The sequence below is a fragment of the Ctenocephalides felis genome, unplaced genomic scaffold (assembly GCF_003426905.1).
Source record: "Ctenocephalides felis isolate EL2017-DRISC unplaced genomic scaffold, ASM342690v1 CF-g0.4_SCAFFOLD_01604, whole genome shotgun sequence".
Classification (NCBI taxonomy): domain Eukaryota; kingdom Metazoa; phylum Arthropoda; class Insecta; order Siphonaptera; family Pulicidae; genus Ctenocephalides; species Ctenocephalides felis.
In genome coordinates, this window is record NW_020537758.1 from 46,282,593 (window position 1) to 46,301,901 (window position 19,309).

A 19,309-nucleotide genomic window follows, 5' to 3' on the forward strand; every position below is an offset into this window, starting at 1 on the left:
CTGAATTTTATACAATGATACGTATTTTTACTGAAAGGTGACGTATTGAATATCCTATTATCTCGTAGAGCTTGAAGTTTTAAATAGATAGATATAACCAAACAAATAGGGTGGTGTTGGAAATTTGTCATATTATTTGATAATAAATAAATTTTGTCAATTCATGATTTTGTCAACCATATTTGCTTTATATTTCATATAAATAAGTTTTGTTTTTACTTGAACAAAGCTATTATCTTGGTAAGATTGAAGTTTAAAATAAATAGCATATCCCAACAAATAGGGTAGTGTTGGAAATTTGTCATATTATTTGATAATAAACAAATTTTATTTATAATATTGTTAACCACATTCGCTTTATATTTCACATAAATAAGTTTAGTTTTTACTTGTACAAAGCTATTTTCTTGGTAAGATTGAAGTTTTAAATAAATAGATATATCCAAACAAATAGGGTGGTATTGGAAATTTGTCATATTATTTGATAATAAACAAATTTTGTTCATAATGTTGCTGTCAACCATATTCGCTTTATATTTCACATAAATAAGTTTTGTTTTTACTTGAACAAAGCTACTATCTTGGAAAGTTGAGTTTTAAATAAACAGATATATCCAAACAAATAGGGTGGTATTGGAAATTTGTCATATTATTTGATAATAAACAAATTTTGTTCATAATGTTGTTGTCAATCATATAGTTCATAAATAAGTTTTGTTTTTACTTGAACAAAGCTATTATCTTGGAAAGATTGAAGTTTTAAATAGATAGATATAACCAAACAAATAGGGTGGTATTTGAAATTTGTCAATTATTTGATAATAAATAATCTTTGTTCATAATGTTGTCGTCAACCGTATTCGCTTTATATTTCATATAAATATGTTTTATTTTTACTTGAACAAAGTTATTATCTTGGAAAGATTGAAGTTTTAAATAAATAGATATATCCAAACAAATAGGGTGGTATTAGAAATTTGTCATATTATTTGATAATAAATAAATTTTGTCCATTCATGATTTCTTCAATCATATTCGCTTTATATTTCACATAAATAAGTTTTGTTTTTACTTGTACAAAGCTATTATTAGAGCTATTGGATATACAGTAAGAAACTATGAGGATCAGCCAAATAAAACGTGATAAAAATTCCAAGATGCCAAAATAAATGACTAAAAGAATGCCTCAGAGCTTAGATAAACAAGTATAAATGACATTTATACATTATATTAACCAATTCTGTACATACTCTGTATAAATTAACCAATTCTGTACATTTATTAAATGTACAGAATTGGTTAATTTATACAGAGTATGTACAGAATTGGTTAATTTATAAAGAGGCTAACATGAACACAATAAAAAGCCAGGGAAAATTTTAAAAATCATGTTAATTTAACATGCGTCAATTTTTATGATAATCAGAAAATTAGTCAGAAAATTTTGTATTTATAAAATATTTTTTGGACAGGTGTAAAAATTACAAAATAAAACAAAGTACTTTAGCAATACTATAAATATTAGCATCATTGTGTTTTCTACTCTTCAATCGACAAAATAAACCTTAGCACTAGGTCCTCTTCATTTTTGTTCTAAAATACTTTATTTTAGTCATAATAATTGCTAAATATTTCGTATTATCAAAAAAAACAGATTGTGATTTAATCTTGAAAAAAAAAAATGTTTGCAAGATACATCCATTTTAAAGGTATAACTAATTAGGTTTTAGCCAGAAAGATAAAATAGTTATTATTTAATCTGGTCAACGTACTAGTTAATCAGTATTTAAAACTATAAAAATGCTGCTAATTAACATATTTGTTATATGATTATAAATAAGTTACTTTATATTATGTGACTTTACACTCACAATATACAATTATAACTATAGTATTTTACAATTTTTTTAATTATTTATAATAAGTTTCTTTCCAGAAGTTCGAAACGTATTTTGGTTCATCAAAGTCGATTAGTCGAAATTTATTTTAAAAAAATCTGTTGTTTATTAAATGCGGCACATAATATAATTTTTGAGTTTTATTAAAAGCTTCATTAGTTTTTATAGTTTTAATCACATCTTTAATTTTCTGAAATATGAATTTGTTTATATTGAAATTCCATAAATTAAATTACAACAGAAATCAACTTACAAAGTTTAATTGTAAGGTCCTGAAAGCCTTCTATAAAAATAAAAAAATTAAGAACTGGCTACTTTCTAGTTAAATATAAGAAGATTAAGAACTGGTTTTGTTATAAGATATAATGCAACTATAGTATTTTATAAACATATTAACCTATTGAGTAAATAATTGTTTAAAATCCACAAATCTACTCTTACTGGAAAATAACTTTTAGATATGTTATGTCTGCAAAAATTATAAAAATGTTATATTTTGTTCAAGCAAATTCTTTGAAAATATAAGTATGTTTAATTATGTGAAATCGTCACAAACTCAATCAATATATAAATAAAGAGTCTTATTTTTTTTATATTTTTAATAAATAAAACCGGAATTAATAAATAGATCCATTAAATACATGCATTTATTATCCGGTTATGCTTAGGTTTTAAGTGTAAAAATAAATATATTAAAACCCCGACATGCACATAATACACTTAAATTTGACTTAAATTATCTCAAATGTCAAATTTGTTTATAGATATAATACAGTATTTCTGTGAGATACAAAATTTTGTTTTTTCAGGATTATCGAACTTATTTTTACTGCAAACACCTGAACACCATATAATAAAATCTTATTTCGCAAACAATACAAATAAAACATTTTGCAGGATGTAGTAAAATGTAGAGTTGTTGCCAAAAACTTGGTTTTACAACTTAAGTGTGTCTGCGCAAATACGAGAAAAATTATATCTTTATCGAAAAGAATTATAGAACTTCATCCAGGGCCGAAATTTTGTCAACATAAATCAATTACTTATTAAATTATTATATGAACTTAAGTTCGCCTTTATGTATGACAAGTTAAACAATATATTTCACAAATATTTTTTAAAGAACCTTTGTTTAAGAATGTATATGCATCATAAAAATTGGTTCAATATAAAAATATGCTTTAAAAGTGCATCTTTTTGATAAAGCTCCTTCTCATAATGAGGTTGTGTTTTGCAGTGTATATATATCAAATTAAATGAAAAAATCACTAGAAATACTTTTACATTGGAAGTACAAGTACAAAGTACAAAAATATTTGGAAAATAGCAACTTTCAAGTAGAACTAGGTTCATAAAACGCAAAAACAATTTTATTATAACTAAGTACTATGAAATCAGCCCATTAGACAAATTAATTAATCATAAAAGTACCATAAAAGTATTAATATTTACCATCGTTAAAAATATATTCATTTTAATAAAACGTACAGAAGCAGAGAAACTTTGATGAACCATCATTAGTCAGATTTATTTTATAAATCCAATCTTGCATTTGAAAAAGTTCGGCCCACATTATACATCAATAAAATCTTTACATTTATTATTTTCGGCAGAGCAATAAAATTATATTATGCATTATAATAGGATTCATTTTATTTCAATAATGGTTTTGCAAAAATATTGCGGATAAGCATTTTAGTTACTATGAGTACGTCAGGTACCGAAATAATTTTACGATGTACAATAAAACATGAAAAAGAATTTGTGTAATGAAACTATATCCATTTCGTAGTGAAGAAACATTGTTAAATAGTTCTAGGCCAATTTTATTTTCAACAAAATGATAAATATTTGAAACAAAGTTATAAACTGTAGAAAATCAAATTTAAAACAAAACTATAAACATTTACGTCTGATATATACAAATATCTTAATTAAATAAATAATGGTAAAAAATTAATAGACCTTAGGACTTTGATAATGCACAAGACAAAATTGTGGTTAAATCACATTGATTTTTTTATCCAACAAAGGCATAATTTCCTTTTTAATAAATTTTTATAAAGCATCACTACTTTTTGTATTATAAAATTTATTTTTTATAAAGAAGCAATGCGTTCTGGCGAATTTTAATTTTCTGAAGCAGAATTTCAAAATGATACAATTTTGAAATTTTAACTTATTGTTCAGAACTTTAATGAATTATTATAGTTGAACAATGTTTCAACCATAATATTTAAAAATGATCTTTACCATCAAAGTTTTATTCAAATCATGAACATTTTTTATATATATAACAAAAATTTTTGCACTTTTCTGCTAATTATTAAAAAACAGCTTGGCCGATCTCGCAAAATTAATAATTAACGCAAGTTTTTATCGAGTTTCAACAATGACTCTTAAATTACTAAAAAATAAAAAAATGGTTAAGATACAAAAACAAATACACACATTTTCCAATTTTGGCCTCGAATCCAAGTCATTCAGAACGACTCGAAACGTCCAGAAAACATATAATTAGCAAACCAAATTTTCTGGCAAAAACACAAACTCTTCCATCAGGAAGTAATTAGTATATTTAAATTTCAAATATTTTAATAACACTGATTATAAATAGAAAATACATTATTACAATGATCAAGTTATTTCAGTCATACCTTTGCATCTGCCAGGTACCTGTACGTGCAAATTATTGATATTTATTTAATCCTTTTACCGATCAATGGACATTCATGAAATATTCGATAATCTCATTTATGAATGAATTAAGTGAAAACTATTTCTAAGAATTCAATCCAAAGGATTATCATTTCTGAATTCAATAGAGAACATCCGTTTGCGATTACAAAAAGGGTTTCTTTATCATCAAACAAAAATTATAGAGAATTTTGTATTGTGAAATCAGGATGTGAGCAATAAAATTTAATTCATATTGAATCACATAACTGGATTAAAAGGAGTATTTTAAATATTTTTTGAAAAGGTTATGTAATATATTGACCAGTTAAAAATCAATAATATCTGATAATAAAAAAATGTTAGAAAAATGAGTACAAAAAGTGTTTTTCTTAAACATTAACTGTTTCATCTAAAAGTAATTGTATACGCCTATTAACACATTCTTATTAACTTCCCGTAGGGTAAGTTTCTCGCAATCGCCAAAAAATAGAAAATAAAATTTTTTATATACTTTACGTTTCAAAGGTTTCTGAACATTTTGGAACAGAAAAAAATTATGTGTATGTATGTGTGTGCGTGAGAATACAAATTTTCGTCGACGATTTCGGGAACACGAGTCAAACGATTTGAATAATTAATAAAAAATTCGACTTGTATTGATAAGGAGACGTGCTGATTAGTTTTTGGTAAAGGTCGAGCAGGTCGACCCGTTTCGGAGATACGAGGCAAAAAGTGCCAAAAATGATAATTGATTTTTTGAGAGAACGGAGCGTCCGATTTGTATGACTCAAAAAACATTTTATTTGCATTTGACGAAATGAAGAACTGATGAACTGATGAATTTTTGTGAAGGCAGGTTTAGTGGTTTCGGAGATCCAATAAAAAAAAGTGAAAAAATGTCATTTTGCGGACAAAAATAATCATTAGACTTATGCACATCAAATTATCACATATTTTAATAATAATAACTTTTTTTTTCACTTGTTTATGGGTTTCATACGAATGTTTATCCGCTATACTGCGACGCGGCGCCCTCGCGCTTCTATATTACGTTTCTTCGCTATTGCTTTGAAAAAAAAGTTCAAAATTTCCAAAATACTTCAAATTATAGAAAAAATCAAATTTTTCAAAAAAGACAATTATTTTCAAAAATGTTAAAAAATCGCAAAAATCGATTTTTTTCAGAGTTCTAAAAGAAAATTGAATCTTTTTTAAAAATTTAAATTTTTGGTACGAGAAGTTCCAGCATTTTGCCTCAAGGTACGACACCATGCACCACTAGATTTTATCAAAGTTCAATGATTAAAATATTTTTCTAAACCAAAAGAAAGAATTGAACAGATTTTTTTATCTTATCTTAATTATCCGACTATGATAAAAAAAACAAATTCGAGTTATTGTACAGATAATACATGATTTTTATGTTTTTTAATAGTTGTGGGATTTTGTAATATTCAACTAATATTAATATGCATATGTGCTTATGAACAGGTAAATGTACATTAATTAATTAGCTTCAATATATTTGTATACTGTTTTAATATGTGACATGTATTACTATGTAGTACGTATATTACCATCTAAAATAAATTGTATACAGCCAAATGGAGTTAATTAATTACATAAATATGTAAATTAATAATATGTGACATAATATCATAAAACAAATTGAAACCATAAGTTATCAAACTTATCAAACTACTCCATTTAGTATAAATAATATTTATATCATTTTTTCTTCATTTATCAACTAACGAAATTCATATTTTCCCTAGAAAATCTAATTTGATAATTCTGTTATTTTAAAATTTCTAGTGATTCTGAATCGTTTGATACCAAAATTGTGAAAGTTTGTGAACAAAAATTTAATTTTTGTTCTTGAGAAAAAAATTGTTAAACCAATTTTGAAAAACTCGTTAGAAAAATCAGTTGGGGTCGTGCTGATTAGGTTTTGGTAAATTCGGTATCAGAACCGCTTCATTATAATTAAATAATTGTGATAATTTATTAATCAACTATATAAAGATATTAGTACGTTTTGTAAAAATATTTATACATGTTTGTAAGCATCATTAAAAAAATTTAAATCATCATATTTACATACAAATAAAAACAAGTAAACAATATTTATAACTTCCCGTAGGGTAAGTTATAGTAATGGGTCAAAAATCGAAAATACAAATTTTTGCATTTATTCACGTTTTGAAGGTTTCTGAACATTTTGGCATACTGAACATTTCGGGCGCACGGATAAATCGATTTGAATTGTTCAAAAAATATTCGATTCCTGTTGATAGGGAGATGTGCTGATTAGTTTCTGGCAAAAGCAAGTCCAGCTCTTATGGAGATACGAAGCAAAAAATGTAGAAAATAGAAATCGAGTTTTTGAGAGTACGGAACATCCGATTTGAAAAAAACATTCAATTTGTAATGATGATGTAAGTTACTTTATTACATCATCATTAGAAATTTAATTTATTTTAAAAATTTTAATTTTCCTCGAATATTCCATTACGGTACGGGAAGTTCCAGCATTTTGCCTTAAGGCACGATGCCATACACCACTATTTTTTTTTAATTTTTCTATAAAAAACGTTTTATAGAACAAAATTAAATAGTTATTAGCAAAATACCATTTCAATTATTCAAAACTTTATATTTGTTTCAATCTGAGTAGGTAACATTTAAAATTATCAGTATGTATAAAGTAGAACCAATTTCCAATTTGGACAAAAGCCAAACAGATAATTATACTGTCTAAACCAAATGAACTACATCACAACACATAACACGTATCAAACAAATAACTACAGCACAATGTTCAGTAAAATTCCCATTTTAAAAAATTCCTAGCTGTTCTTATTTTCGAGATATTGGTGGTGGACTTTTTTACCCGCAGACCTTTAAACCCCCTCTATCATCTATAAGTAGAAAACTGTATATGTACTTACATTCAATTCCGAATGGATGCTTTGTATGTACACATGCAGTCTCTAAAAATCACCCCTCGGAATATTTAAATACTGTCGAGAGCACCCTTCATAACTTCGTTAGTATGAAAATGGCGCATGTTTTGCAAATGGCGTGTACCCTACCAAATTATAATTTCTTAAATAAAAAATTCCAATGCGACATACGATATTCAGAAGCCATGGTTTGAAAACTGATACAAAAGCTTTGCCGAAAGGGAACAGAATAGGAAGTAAATAAATGCTTGATGGAAGCGCTGATGTATATTTTACTAACTAGTTGAAAGTGGCATTTAGCAGAAATCAACAGAAATTGAAAATGAAATACTTAGAAAAAATTTACAACTGTTAATTTCAAAAATAAAGTTATAACTCTCAATTAAATCTAAACATTGTGATTTTTAATAGAATTTTCTCAAACTCACTTAAATTATCTGTAATTATATTAATTATATTGCACACACACGTTCATGTTTGTATGTTCTAAAATTGTAGCTTATTATTTTAAATTTTGAGGAATTATATTAAGCCACTTTTGACATCAATTTTGACTATAATATTTTCTCAAACTTTGATGAATTTTTAACATTAAACTATTTGTTGTAGGGCCGTAACATTTTAGTATGTATTATAAGACCATGATATCTATTGCCAGAAAAAGGTTAATAAAATCGCCATACATTTTTTTTCAACAGTTAATTTCAAGAAAACGGCCCTAAAATTTTTACCTAAAACTAATCAGTATCATGCCCAACCAATATCTTTCAAAAAGTTTTCGATTTTTTAAAGCCGATTCAGAATTGAGAGCGAAACCGTGGACAAAAACGTTTTCACTTTTCTGCTATTTACAAAGAAACGGCTTGGCTGATCATCGCGCAAAATTGATAAACGCTAGTCCTCATACCGAGCAACATCGAATGGCTTTTAAAATTTTGAAATCGGTCCAGCCGTTTTTGAGAATGTTTACGGCAAAAAATCTGTTCACACACACACACATACTTTTTCCAAATTAGGTCTCATTCGATTCAGAATGGCTTGAAACGTCGAGAAAACACAAAATTAGCGAATCAAATTTTTTGATGAAAACAAACTATCAAAAAAATATTGATAATATTTTTAATAGCGTTTCTTATTATTAGCATATATGTAATAACTAGTAGTAAGTAGCATTTTGCCTTAAGACAAGTTGCATGAACTTCCCAATACGTAACATTAATCAATTTAATCAATAAGAATTGAGATATATTATAATATTCGAGTTCTATACTGTATTTTATTTTGGTGTAGACGTCAACTGTAATCAGTAGCTACCGGCAAAAACCTGGTAGCGGGACAAACCCGGTAAGAACGTACATGATTCGGCACAGATTCTGATTAGAATTGCTTAAGCGCACGGAAAAATCATAAACTTTGATAAAATTTTATAGTTCAAACGCTTATAGTATGTCTATAATATTAGTATGTTATACCAGACTACAAAATCTATTGTTATATAAAGTTTTATCAAAATCGTCATCAAAATTTTTTTCAACATTTAATTACGAAGTCTGATCTTTACGCGATTATCAATCAATATCGTTCGAACAGGTTTTGAATGTTCAAAATCGATTGAAACTTATGGGCTAAAACGTGGATAAACTTTTTTACATTTATCTGCTAACTATAAAGAAACGGAAAAATAGAACTTTTTTTTCTAATTATGATGTCAAACTATTCAGAATTAGTTTAAACGTAGAGAAAAAATAAACATTGAAAATAAATAATAATTTCTAGCAAAAATATAAACTTCTCTTTTGGGTAAATAAAAAATTGAAATAGCTTAATATAATTTTACATAAGCCCTGTTTGATAATAGATTTGTATACACAAAAAATATTTCCCAAATATATCTACAGATTTGAGTAAGATTTTTTACCAGCACAATGAATGAATACCCTGTAACAGCGAATACCTCTGGGTGCTAGTTATCAGATTACCAGACAAGATAACACTAGGGATTATAGGGAGCTACAATTCTGATCCAGAAGTAGGACTTACCCTGTTTTAGAGGGGTGTGTTTTAACAATTTAGGGATCTTTAACGAAATACAGAACATGAACATTGACGTTTGAGCAAATAAGTAACTAGTAGTACATAGCATCGTGCCTTAAGGCAAATTGCTGGAACTTTCCACACCAAAAATTATTTTTTTTTGAAAAAGATGATTTTTTTAAACCTTGAAAATAAATAGATTTTTGAAAAATTTTAAATTTAAAAAAAGACTTTTTGAACAAAAAATGTTTTCTTTATTTTGAAATATTTTGGAAATTTTGACTTTTTTCAAAGCAACCGTACTGATTTAGCTGCATAGAGACAAAATATCAAAGCGCGTAAGCGCCGCGTCGCCGTCTAACGCACAAACGATGTTACGGAACCCTTAGAAATGTAAACAAAGTTTATACGTATTATTAAAATCTCCATAAAATATCTGATAATTTGATATGCCTATGTCTAATGATCATTATTCTAACTTTTTTTTACTATATCTCCGAAAACGCTAGTCCTGCCTTCCCAAAAATTTAATCAATTCTTCATCTTGTCAATACAAGTAAAATGTTTTTTGAATTATTAAAATCGGACGCTCCGTTCTCTTGAAAACGGAGTTACCGTTTTTGGCACTTTTCGACTCATATCTTCGAAACGACTAGACGTGCCTTTGCCAAAAACTAATCAGCACGCCTCCTTATCAATAGGAATCGAATGGTTTTTGAACAATTGAAATCGATTGAACCGTGTTCCCGAAATCGTCGACGAAAATTTGTATCCGCACACACACAAACATCCATTTTTTCTAAGGTATGCCAAAATGTTCAGAAACCTCTGAAACGTAATTATATACAAAAAATTTCATTTTCATTTTTTTTGCGATTACTATAACTTACCCTACAGGAAGTTAAAAATGCTGAAAATTTCATGTAGATTAAAAAGTATTTAGAATTTATTCTCAAGTTAATGCAAAATTATTATCTCTAGAAACATATTGAAAATTCATAATGATAATTGTAATTCGTGCAGAAGCGTGCTCCGGCCCTTATAAAAAAAACTGTTTGGGGGTCCTTAGAGGGGGCTATGATTTTTCACAAATCTTTATCAAAATTATCTATCACTTTTATCAAAATAGTTTCAAACAATTCAAATTGAAAATATACACACTCCTTGCTTTTGTTTAAGCAAACTGGTTTATTAAATCGTTTATATTTAATTATTACTTTAGTTTTTCTAAAAATATTGCTTTGCAATAGCAATTGCTTCTATGTAAATATTGGAAAGTTTTTAATAATTTTTAAAATAAAATATTTGTATTATCTTAAATATTATTTAGAACAAACAGCAAACAAAAGAGTTGATAGGATAGTGTAAGTCCAGTTAAATTCTGCAAGTAAATGAACTAAGCCGTTACATTGATTGTTTTTATTTTTCATTGAGGATCAAGAACTGAACAGAATACACAAAAGAAAAAAAATCCGAAAAATCGGAAAATTAACAGTAAAAAGCAACAAAAACAGCAAATAAAAAAATGAAAAATGTAGTAACAAGGCCAAAAAGGGACAAAAAACCTGAAAAAATCCTCCTACTCTTTGAAACTTTAATCATGTCTTCAAAAAGGTTCCAGTTAACCATGAGTCGATGAGACAAATGAGCAAAAGTAAATTCAATCAGAATGAAATTATTGTAACAACTCGATAATTGTAGTCGCCTGGAGCAATGTTTAAATAAAGAGTATATTAACTGCACTACCCACGAACAATCTATTACTTTAAATGACTAGTTATAATTCATTATTAGAATGGCTACATCAGTTCTTTAAAATAATTATTATAAATTGCTTTTTCAATTACTTATAAGTAATTGATAAAAAATAATTAAGTTCAGTATAGACAGTATTTATTTGGTAACTGATGTGAATGGTTCTAACGATGCAAACATAATGAAATAATATAACTAGTTTAGTACCTACACTAGGGTTGAAAATTATTTTATTATGTAAGGTAGAGGAAGATGGATTATTAAAATTTGTGAGACTCGAACAATAATAGAAATGAAACTCACAAATAAAAATGTTTCAGTTCAAGCTTCTAAGCAAAACTGATAAAAATAAAATATATCAAATTAATACTATTGATAAATAATTACTCAGATTCCATCAAGTTTAATCAAAATGATTGAAACCATTAAAAAGATTTCTGTTATCAAATATCATAATTAAAATTAGCTTATAAAAAAACTTCAAAAATTGATTTTCAACAGACGTACAAGTATGAAATTTTAATTATTCATATCCTTCGCTTTAATTATTATCTTAATAAAAACAGTAATGGCATAAAATAAGATACAATGATAATGTCAGAAAAACTTTAATAAAACATTTCCCAGCTTGTTTATTATAAATAATTATAATTTTGACTTACATTCAATGGAATCCTCCTTCAATGGGAGCATGAAGTGTTCAATCCATATAATTGTGTACCGAGTAACATTCTAAAACAAAAATGGTTTTATTATTGAAATTGCACAATAGTATAAATATAACAATAAAAAATATATGTAAATATTCATGTTTATTAAATTATTTAATGAAAACTTGCTCATGCAAAGTAAAAAATAATTTGCTAGGGTATTTGAAAAAGTATTTTTCAAATTTAATTATATTTGATTATTTAACATAATCAAATTTTCCATAAATATGTATAGTGTAATACTTCTTACTTATTATATGACTAGTAGCATTAAATATCATAAAACTTTTGAATACACTTCCTAACTGCACTTTTATTTTGTCTATAAGAAAGTATATTTGCACTATTCTAGCCTAAGATAAAGTATTTTACAAACCTATAATGAAATTCTTCCGTTAATTCAACCAAATCTGCTTTTTATCAATTTATTAATGCCATATATTAATAACATTTGGTTAATAAATTAATCAAACGTATAATTGCACTTTTCACCGGCACACGAGTTTTTAAAAAATGACAACTGTCACACAGATTTCTTAATACGTAAGATGGTGTCAAAGATGTCATGTCATGGATGTCACACGAATGCTTTAAGTAGAGAGCGGTTAATTCGAAATTTGAAATTAATTTAGATATATGCCCACCTCGTTTTCTTGAATAATTATTAAAAACAGATTCATTATGCAAATTTGTAAAGAATAAAGTTAAACATTACATTGGGTTTATAGATTATTATATATAGACACATTTATAATATTTGAAAATTAAATAAATAATCAAGGAACATTATGCATGCATTATGCTTATCTCAAAATTATTCAAACTACTTCATTTCGCATTAAAATTAATTTTCATGAAAATTCACACTAATTAGCTAAATACAGTAGTTTATTTCCACACTGCAAAAGTTGCAACTGAAGTAAGTTTAATAAACGGTATTTTATTTCATTTTGCAAAGTCCTTATTTTCTTACGCAGGATTTGAAATTTTGTATGTTTATTTAAAGCCATAATATATTCAACAATCAAACAATATAACAAACACTGGATTTCTTGTCTTTTATATTTTTTATTATCACATGAAACAAACAGTCTTTACAAAATATTTGTTCTCATTGCTTTATAAATGCTTACAACAGACTTGCAACAGTCTTAGTACCACATAAACATTTGTACTTGCTATGTAAAAAAAAATTTAATGTATACCACTTTTGCGGTACTAGTGCTTCTTTTTCTTCAGTTTTGCTTTTTGGCTTTTTGTTGGCTGTTTTGCGTTCCAGTACCACAGTAATTGTGCAACAATAATGGAATTCGCAAAAGATGATACACAATATGTTAAAATCATCATATTGTCACCAGTTTCTTGAATCGATGTAAATATTCTGGCTACTGATCCCATAAACAGCATAAAGCAAGTTATTGCTGATAATTGTCCAGTGCTTCCATTGGAATAGTTTGTGTAAGCTTGAGTCAACTATATGAATAGAACATATTATTTTGAGGTATATATATTATTACGCACAAAAAATAGAATAGACCGTTCAATTATATATGCAGGATATGCTAAAGTATGCAGACTGTACAGAAAATGAGTATATGTTTAGTACAGACAACATTAATCTGTATCTTATTTTTTAACAATATTTGAAAAGTTTGTCAATTTACCTTTCCAACCAGTAGAATTGGAACATTAAATGCTTGCATAGACCATAGAATATCCACTGGTGTTAAACCACTCATTAATGTGTAACATGCTACACAATAAAGCAGCAAAAATGCGTAAGCTTTTGCTTTTGATCCACTATACAATAACACAAGAAATGCTATGGCACCAGTCTGTATTGCCAAGAAGGAGCCTTCGCCCCAAGAAGAAAATGGAAAACCTAAAAAACAAACATATACATGAGAATCAATATTGTTAAATGTTTATCAAATGATTAATAACATTATAACCTTTTACAAAGCCATATGCTACAGTAGAAGTGATTACAAATAAATCTAATAAAACACTAAGTATATTGATTCCTTGGCCACTTTTATTAGAGAATATTTTAAGTATTTGTGGTACTTTTACCAAAATAGAGCCAGCTATAATACCCAGTCCTAAGCCTTTGGAAAGTGTAGCTTTAAAACATGGAACTGCAAATAAGTAAGCATGAATCACAATTCATTAAACGAAATAAACATATTATAAATTTGACGGCATTGATTTTATTTAATACGAATAATATAGTATATAAAAATTAACTTAAATTTACCATCTAAAAAGTTAAAATCTTCAAAATAATTATGATAACATTTTTCAGATAAAAGTAGCAAAGCAGCACTCTTCAAGTGCTCCATTTTATTTATAATAATTTACAAATCACGAAATAGTTAAAAATCATAAAGATATATTTTAATATTAAATGATAATCATCTAATTAGTTACACGTTTAAAATATAGTTCAAAGAGTAAGTTGACACAGCAATGACATACTATTGATATTTCCATAGACGTATTTCGAATCTAAAATAAAGATATGCTACTAAAGCATGACCAAAGTAGGAGAGGTTTGTTTCTTAGCTAATTTATGGATTATAATGAATGTAAGTATAAAGAAGTATTTTTATTTAAAACAGAATAGACAATATATTTAATTCATTTATAGAAAATTTTACATAAGTACATTGCAAATATAATATATTAACAAATGGCAACGACTTGCTGGATTTTTTGTTCTATAAAAGCTTTATTTATTACTTAATAGGTTTTCATGCTTTTACCTTTCCAAGAAATAGCAAAATTGGTCAATAATGACTATTTAATAACTATTTTAGATCAAAGATAATATTATTTGCAAGTATATCTATGCAAATTTTTGTTTCTAAAACCGCCGCCAAAATATTTTAGTGTAGACTCAGCTTAAGGTCTATGTCATGTCTATGGATATTTCTCATCTTTTCGTCAAACATACAAATGTCAAAAGTGTCAAAAATGTTTAACTGTCATATTGAAATAAAATTTGTGAAACTATAGAAAATTTTTTGTTGCTAGAGTAAGTAAAACATTTAACAAGTTTTTTAAAATTTATATTGGGTATGGCAAATATGTTTTTATATAAACATTGCCAATTTCAACAATGCAAAATTTCCTTAGTTTTGTTAAATCTTTTTTTGGTTTTAAACAGGATATTGCAGATAATAAATCTTCGTATGTAATTCATTTAAATTACTGTTAAATACATAATATGCATCTAGATAATTTAGTGATACTAAAATATTTATTTTTCAAGTACGTGCCTTTATTGTGACGAGTCTGATAGCTCCAATTCTCCTCCAGCAGCTAAGCGTTTACGTTTGACGATGAACCCAGGAGGTATTTTAAATGGAAATGTGATCAATGTGATTTGTAAAAATAATTGATATTTTTTGTATAGGGTTTGTTGCTACCACACCTGCGGAGCCTGCTCCAATTCGTGTACATAAGGATCCTAAAGTAATCACAATTTTTACGAATATTAAAATTATTTTACAAGTTAAAAAAATTATGTTCCAAGTTTCATATATTATTTAATAATGTCTTGCACAGTGTTGTGAAAATGAATGTAAACTCTCAACAATTATCTTCCATACTAACATATAATTAACTTTATAAGTGTAACTTTATAAGGCCATTAATTGAATATATTCTTCATATTTTTTAGTGTTGGGTAAATGCTCACATTTTGAAACAAAATTACCTCAAAAGTCTACAAGCATCCAGATCATCATCATCACTTAATATCTATAACAAATATGCTGAAGAACTGGGTCTTTACAAAAGCTTAGTAAACTCTTCCCAAATTCCTTCACCTTTGATAAACTCCAGAACTAAATCAACTAAAACCAAACCAAAGTTAAATGATGGTATAATTTGCATAGAATCCGATGATTCAGATGATGATGTTGTGGTAGTGAAATCCGATGATGATGTCATTGTAGTAAATTCTTCAGAATTGGTCGAGAAAGCAGAAGTTGTAGATGATAGTTCTGATTCGTAAGTTAGAAAAAATACTTGAAAAATTCCACTGTAGTGGACCAAAATGAATACAACATTTTTGATGGAAACAAATTAATATTTTGAATTCATATTTTTATCAACATCCACATTACTTTTTTTGTTGTTTTGTTATTTTTTTTCTTGATGGCTTATGCTGTAAATCTATTATAGCAATTAGAGACAGGTTAATTAAATTTAATTTTAGTTGACTAAGGACTGTGGTCTTTCTCTGAAATAAAATAAGCATTTTTGATCTTTAGTAATAAAAAAATATTTCTTAGGGAAGTAATAGAGGTATCTCCTCAAGAAGCAATAAAGAAAAATCATAATCGGAAATCTATCTTAGATGGAAAATCTTTTAAAGATTTGCAAATATCGAATGTAATAAATCTTGAAACTGATTCTGAAGATGAAGATGTGATTCTTGCAAAACAATTAGATAAAGAACAGGAAGATGTAGTTCGAAATGCATTTTATAACGGACCTTCTAGAGAAAAATTAATTACAAAATTTAGCATAACTATAACAAGAGAAGATATTAAATGTTTGCAGCATTCAGAATGGCTTAATGATCAAGTCATAAATTTTTATCTAAATTTGATTATGGAAAGAAGCCAAAGAAATGATCTTCTCCCAAAGGTGAACATTTGATATCATATATATATATATATATATATATATATATATTATATATATATATATATATATATATATTTATGAGATGTAAATCATAATAAATACTAATGATTTATTCACAGGTTTATGTCATGAGCACATTTTTTTTTACCAAACTTTGTAGAGGGGAATTCGAGTCACTTAGAAGGTGGACTCGAAAAGTTGACCTCTTCAGCTATGATTTGATCCCTATACCATTTAATCAGAATGACGTTCACTGGTGTCTATTCCTGATTAACATGAAAAAAAAAGTTATAGAATTTTATGACAGTTTGGGCCATAATGATATTGACTCCAGTAAAAAGTTACTGCAATATTTATCAGACGAACTATGGGATAAGAAACATCAAATTCTTGATGTTAATAAATGGAAACTTAGTTGTATGAAGGTAACTTCAGAATAAATCATTCTTATCACATCAATATGAAGGTTTTTTAAAAATCTATACCGAAATATTTTTGCATTTATTTTTTTTATTTATTTTAATTTAATGAACCTAATTACTAGATTAGTTAATTATAGCGTGAGTGATTTCATATCACTCACAAAAATAACAATATATTTTGTATTGAATTTTATTTTGGAATTATCTTTTTTTTAGGGAATTCCTCAACAATTAAATGGAACAGACTGTGGTGTGTTTACATGTACTAACGCAGAGTATTTAACTCGCAATGCAAGTTTGTCTTTTACTCAACAAGATATGCCATATTTTAGAAAAAAAATGTGTTTTGAAATTGTACAAGGAAGCTTGCTAACTTAACCGGAGTCCTTCATTTTAAGCATATTTGTGATATTAATCTTATCGTAATAATCTTTAGAATTTATTCTGTTAATAATCTTATCCATAGAAGTATTATTATTATATTATTTTTAAAACCATTAGGTTTGATGTTCTGTTTGTTACATTGGCAATAAAATGAGTTTATTAATACCATTTGTATGTTTAAATTTAGTAATTAACATTTTTTTTATAAATATAAGCAATTTATCATAAATTTTTGGTACAAAATGTTAAAATAGCACTAGTTATGATTAATTGTTTTTGTTTTAAATTTTCAATTAAAATAAAGCATTAACGAATTCTTAAATTAATTTTAACTCACAAATATATACAATTTAATTTCTACTAACCTATGTAATTATTAAAAGCTTAATTATTTGATATATTAATTTGACTAGATTTGCAAGCAACATAATATTGTTCATAATTTATCTTAAAATTAATAATTCAACTTCTAAATATTTCATGCAAAGGCTCAAAATATTTTTATATAAAAATTGTTACGATAATATAAACCATTCATCACCTAATATACTTGTAGTTTTTGTTTTAATAAGAAATATCACTATTATTTTGAACTCTGCTTATTAACTTTGCAAGCTAAAACTCTTAATAGTTGTCTCTTCGAGCTATAATAAGTGAAGTAAAATTTTCTTACCAGATGGCAAGTATTTATTTACACGACTTTAAAAAACAACCTGTATGCACACTTTATAAATTTTGCAATTATAAAAAAAATCTTATTACTTCTGTATCTTATCAATAAACACAATATAAAAAAGATTAGTAAAAAAAATCTTTATTTATATTAAAATGACGACTCAAAGCCTCATTGGCCTTATATATAGGCTACCCGTATGAAATTAAATTTATTTTAACTGTAACTTAAATCACAAATAGCACAAAACATAATGTTCTATGGCACTCATTTACATTTACAGATCCACGAATCTAATACGAATCTAACTGGACTCGACTATATTGAATTCGTTTCCAGCTTATTCGATATTCTTGTAATGTTATTAAGCGAGTTTTAATATGTTCTTTTAATATATTAATCACACAAATATTTACAAGTAACTACATCTATTTATAAATAATAACTTACTTTTATAATCCGGTGACCGACAAAAACAAAATTCTAGCAATGATAAATGACCTAGACAATATTAGAATATATGATATCTTAAGATATTTTATTTATGAATTCATAAATGATGTCAAAGCGAATATGATCTAACAAGGTATTTTCAAATTGTTGTGGGTAATAATTTAGATTTACATTTTTTATTATAAAACAAATTAATAATACATTAAAAATTGCGCCTTTTCAAGTTCAAATAGGACGCTAAGACAAAACTTACTATTTGGTAAAATTATTTATACATTTATGAAATTTTGTTTGACATGTAAAAATTTTCATAAAGAAATTATATTTCTGCAGTTAATTTACCGTGTCTTTTATTTTATTAATTCGATTATAATATTATAATTATAATTAATTATTCGTTGACCAGAAACAATATCAACTGATTTTTTCTAATAAAAGTATATACTTCTATTAATTATAAATGAAACTTTAAAACTAATCATGTATAGTAGTTCACAGATTTTTAAACTGAAATTATATGAATTATAATATTGAATTTGGAAATAATCCATTTATGCATAATTTATGCACCGTAGTAGTTCACAAAATTGTGATATGTAATCGATAGTAACTTTGAAAATAAACCATTAATTAATATTAATATATATAATAATTTCAGTTTAGAAATCCGTGAATT

General features: G+C 26.3%; 2 protein-coding genes across 2 annotated transcripts; one reads left to right on the forward strand and one right to left on the reverse strand.

The window, feature by feature from the left end:
* Positions 1-13,260: 13,260 nt before the first annotated feature.
* Positions 13,261-14,463, reverse strand: LOC113373845 (mannose-P-dolichol utilization defect 1 protein homolog). Its single transcript, XM_026614118.1, has 4 exons — positions 14,300-14,463; positions 13,995-14,180; positions 13,707-13,924; positions 13,261-13,515 (listed from the first exon to the last, which is right to left on the reverse strand). Exons 1-4 carry the CDS (start codon positions 14,382-14,384, stop codon positions 13,261-13,263), a joined length of 744 nt encoding a protein of 247 aa, XP_026469903.1. The 5' UTR covers positions 14,385-14,463.
* A 113-nt stretch (positions 14,464-14,576) lies between these two features.
* Positions 14,577-17,501, forward strand: LOC113373846 (sentrin-specific protease 1-like). The gene is made up of 8 exons (XM_026614119.1): positions 14,577-14,594; positions 15,212-15,234; positions 15,317-15,399; positions 15,461-15,519; positions 15,728-16,059; positions 16,344-16,701; positions 16,821-17,126; positions 17,340-17,501. The coding sequence occupies exons 1-8, from the start codon at positions 14,577-14,579 to the stop codon at positions 17,499-17,501; spliced, it is 1,341 nt and encodes a 446-aa protein (XP_026469904.1).
* Positions 17,502-19,309: the final 1,808 nt, after the last annotated feature.

What these genes read in the sequence shown, in the direction of transcription:
- LOC113373846 (XM_026614119.1), top strand. An exon ending in ATTGCAGATAATAAATCTTC is followed by an intron (nt 15,235 to 15,316) that starts GTATGTAATTCA and finishes TTATTTTTCAAG; the next exon opens with TACGTGCCTTTATTGTGACG. An exon ending in GAAATGATCTTCTCCCAAAG is followed by an intron (nt 16,702 to 16,820) that starts GTGAACATTTGA and finishes ATTTATTCACAG; the next exon opens with GTTTATGTCATGAGCACATT.
- LOC113373845 (XM_026614118.1), bottom strand. Translation starts at nt 14,384, where the DNA reads ATGGAGCACTTGAAGAGTGCTGCTTTGCTACTTTTATCTGAAAAATGT. An exon ending in AGATTTTAACTTTTTAGATG is followed by an intron (nt 14,181 to 14,299) that starts GTAAATTTAAGT and finishes ACTTATTTGCAG; the next exon opens with TTCCATGTTTTAAAGCTACA. An exon ending in CAATTCTACTGGTTGGAAAG is followed by an intron (nt 13,516 to 13,706) that starts GTAAATTGACAA and finishes CTATTCATATAG; the next exon opens with TTGACTCAAGCTTACACAAA.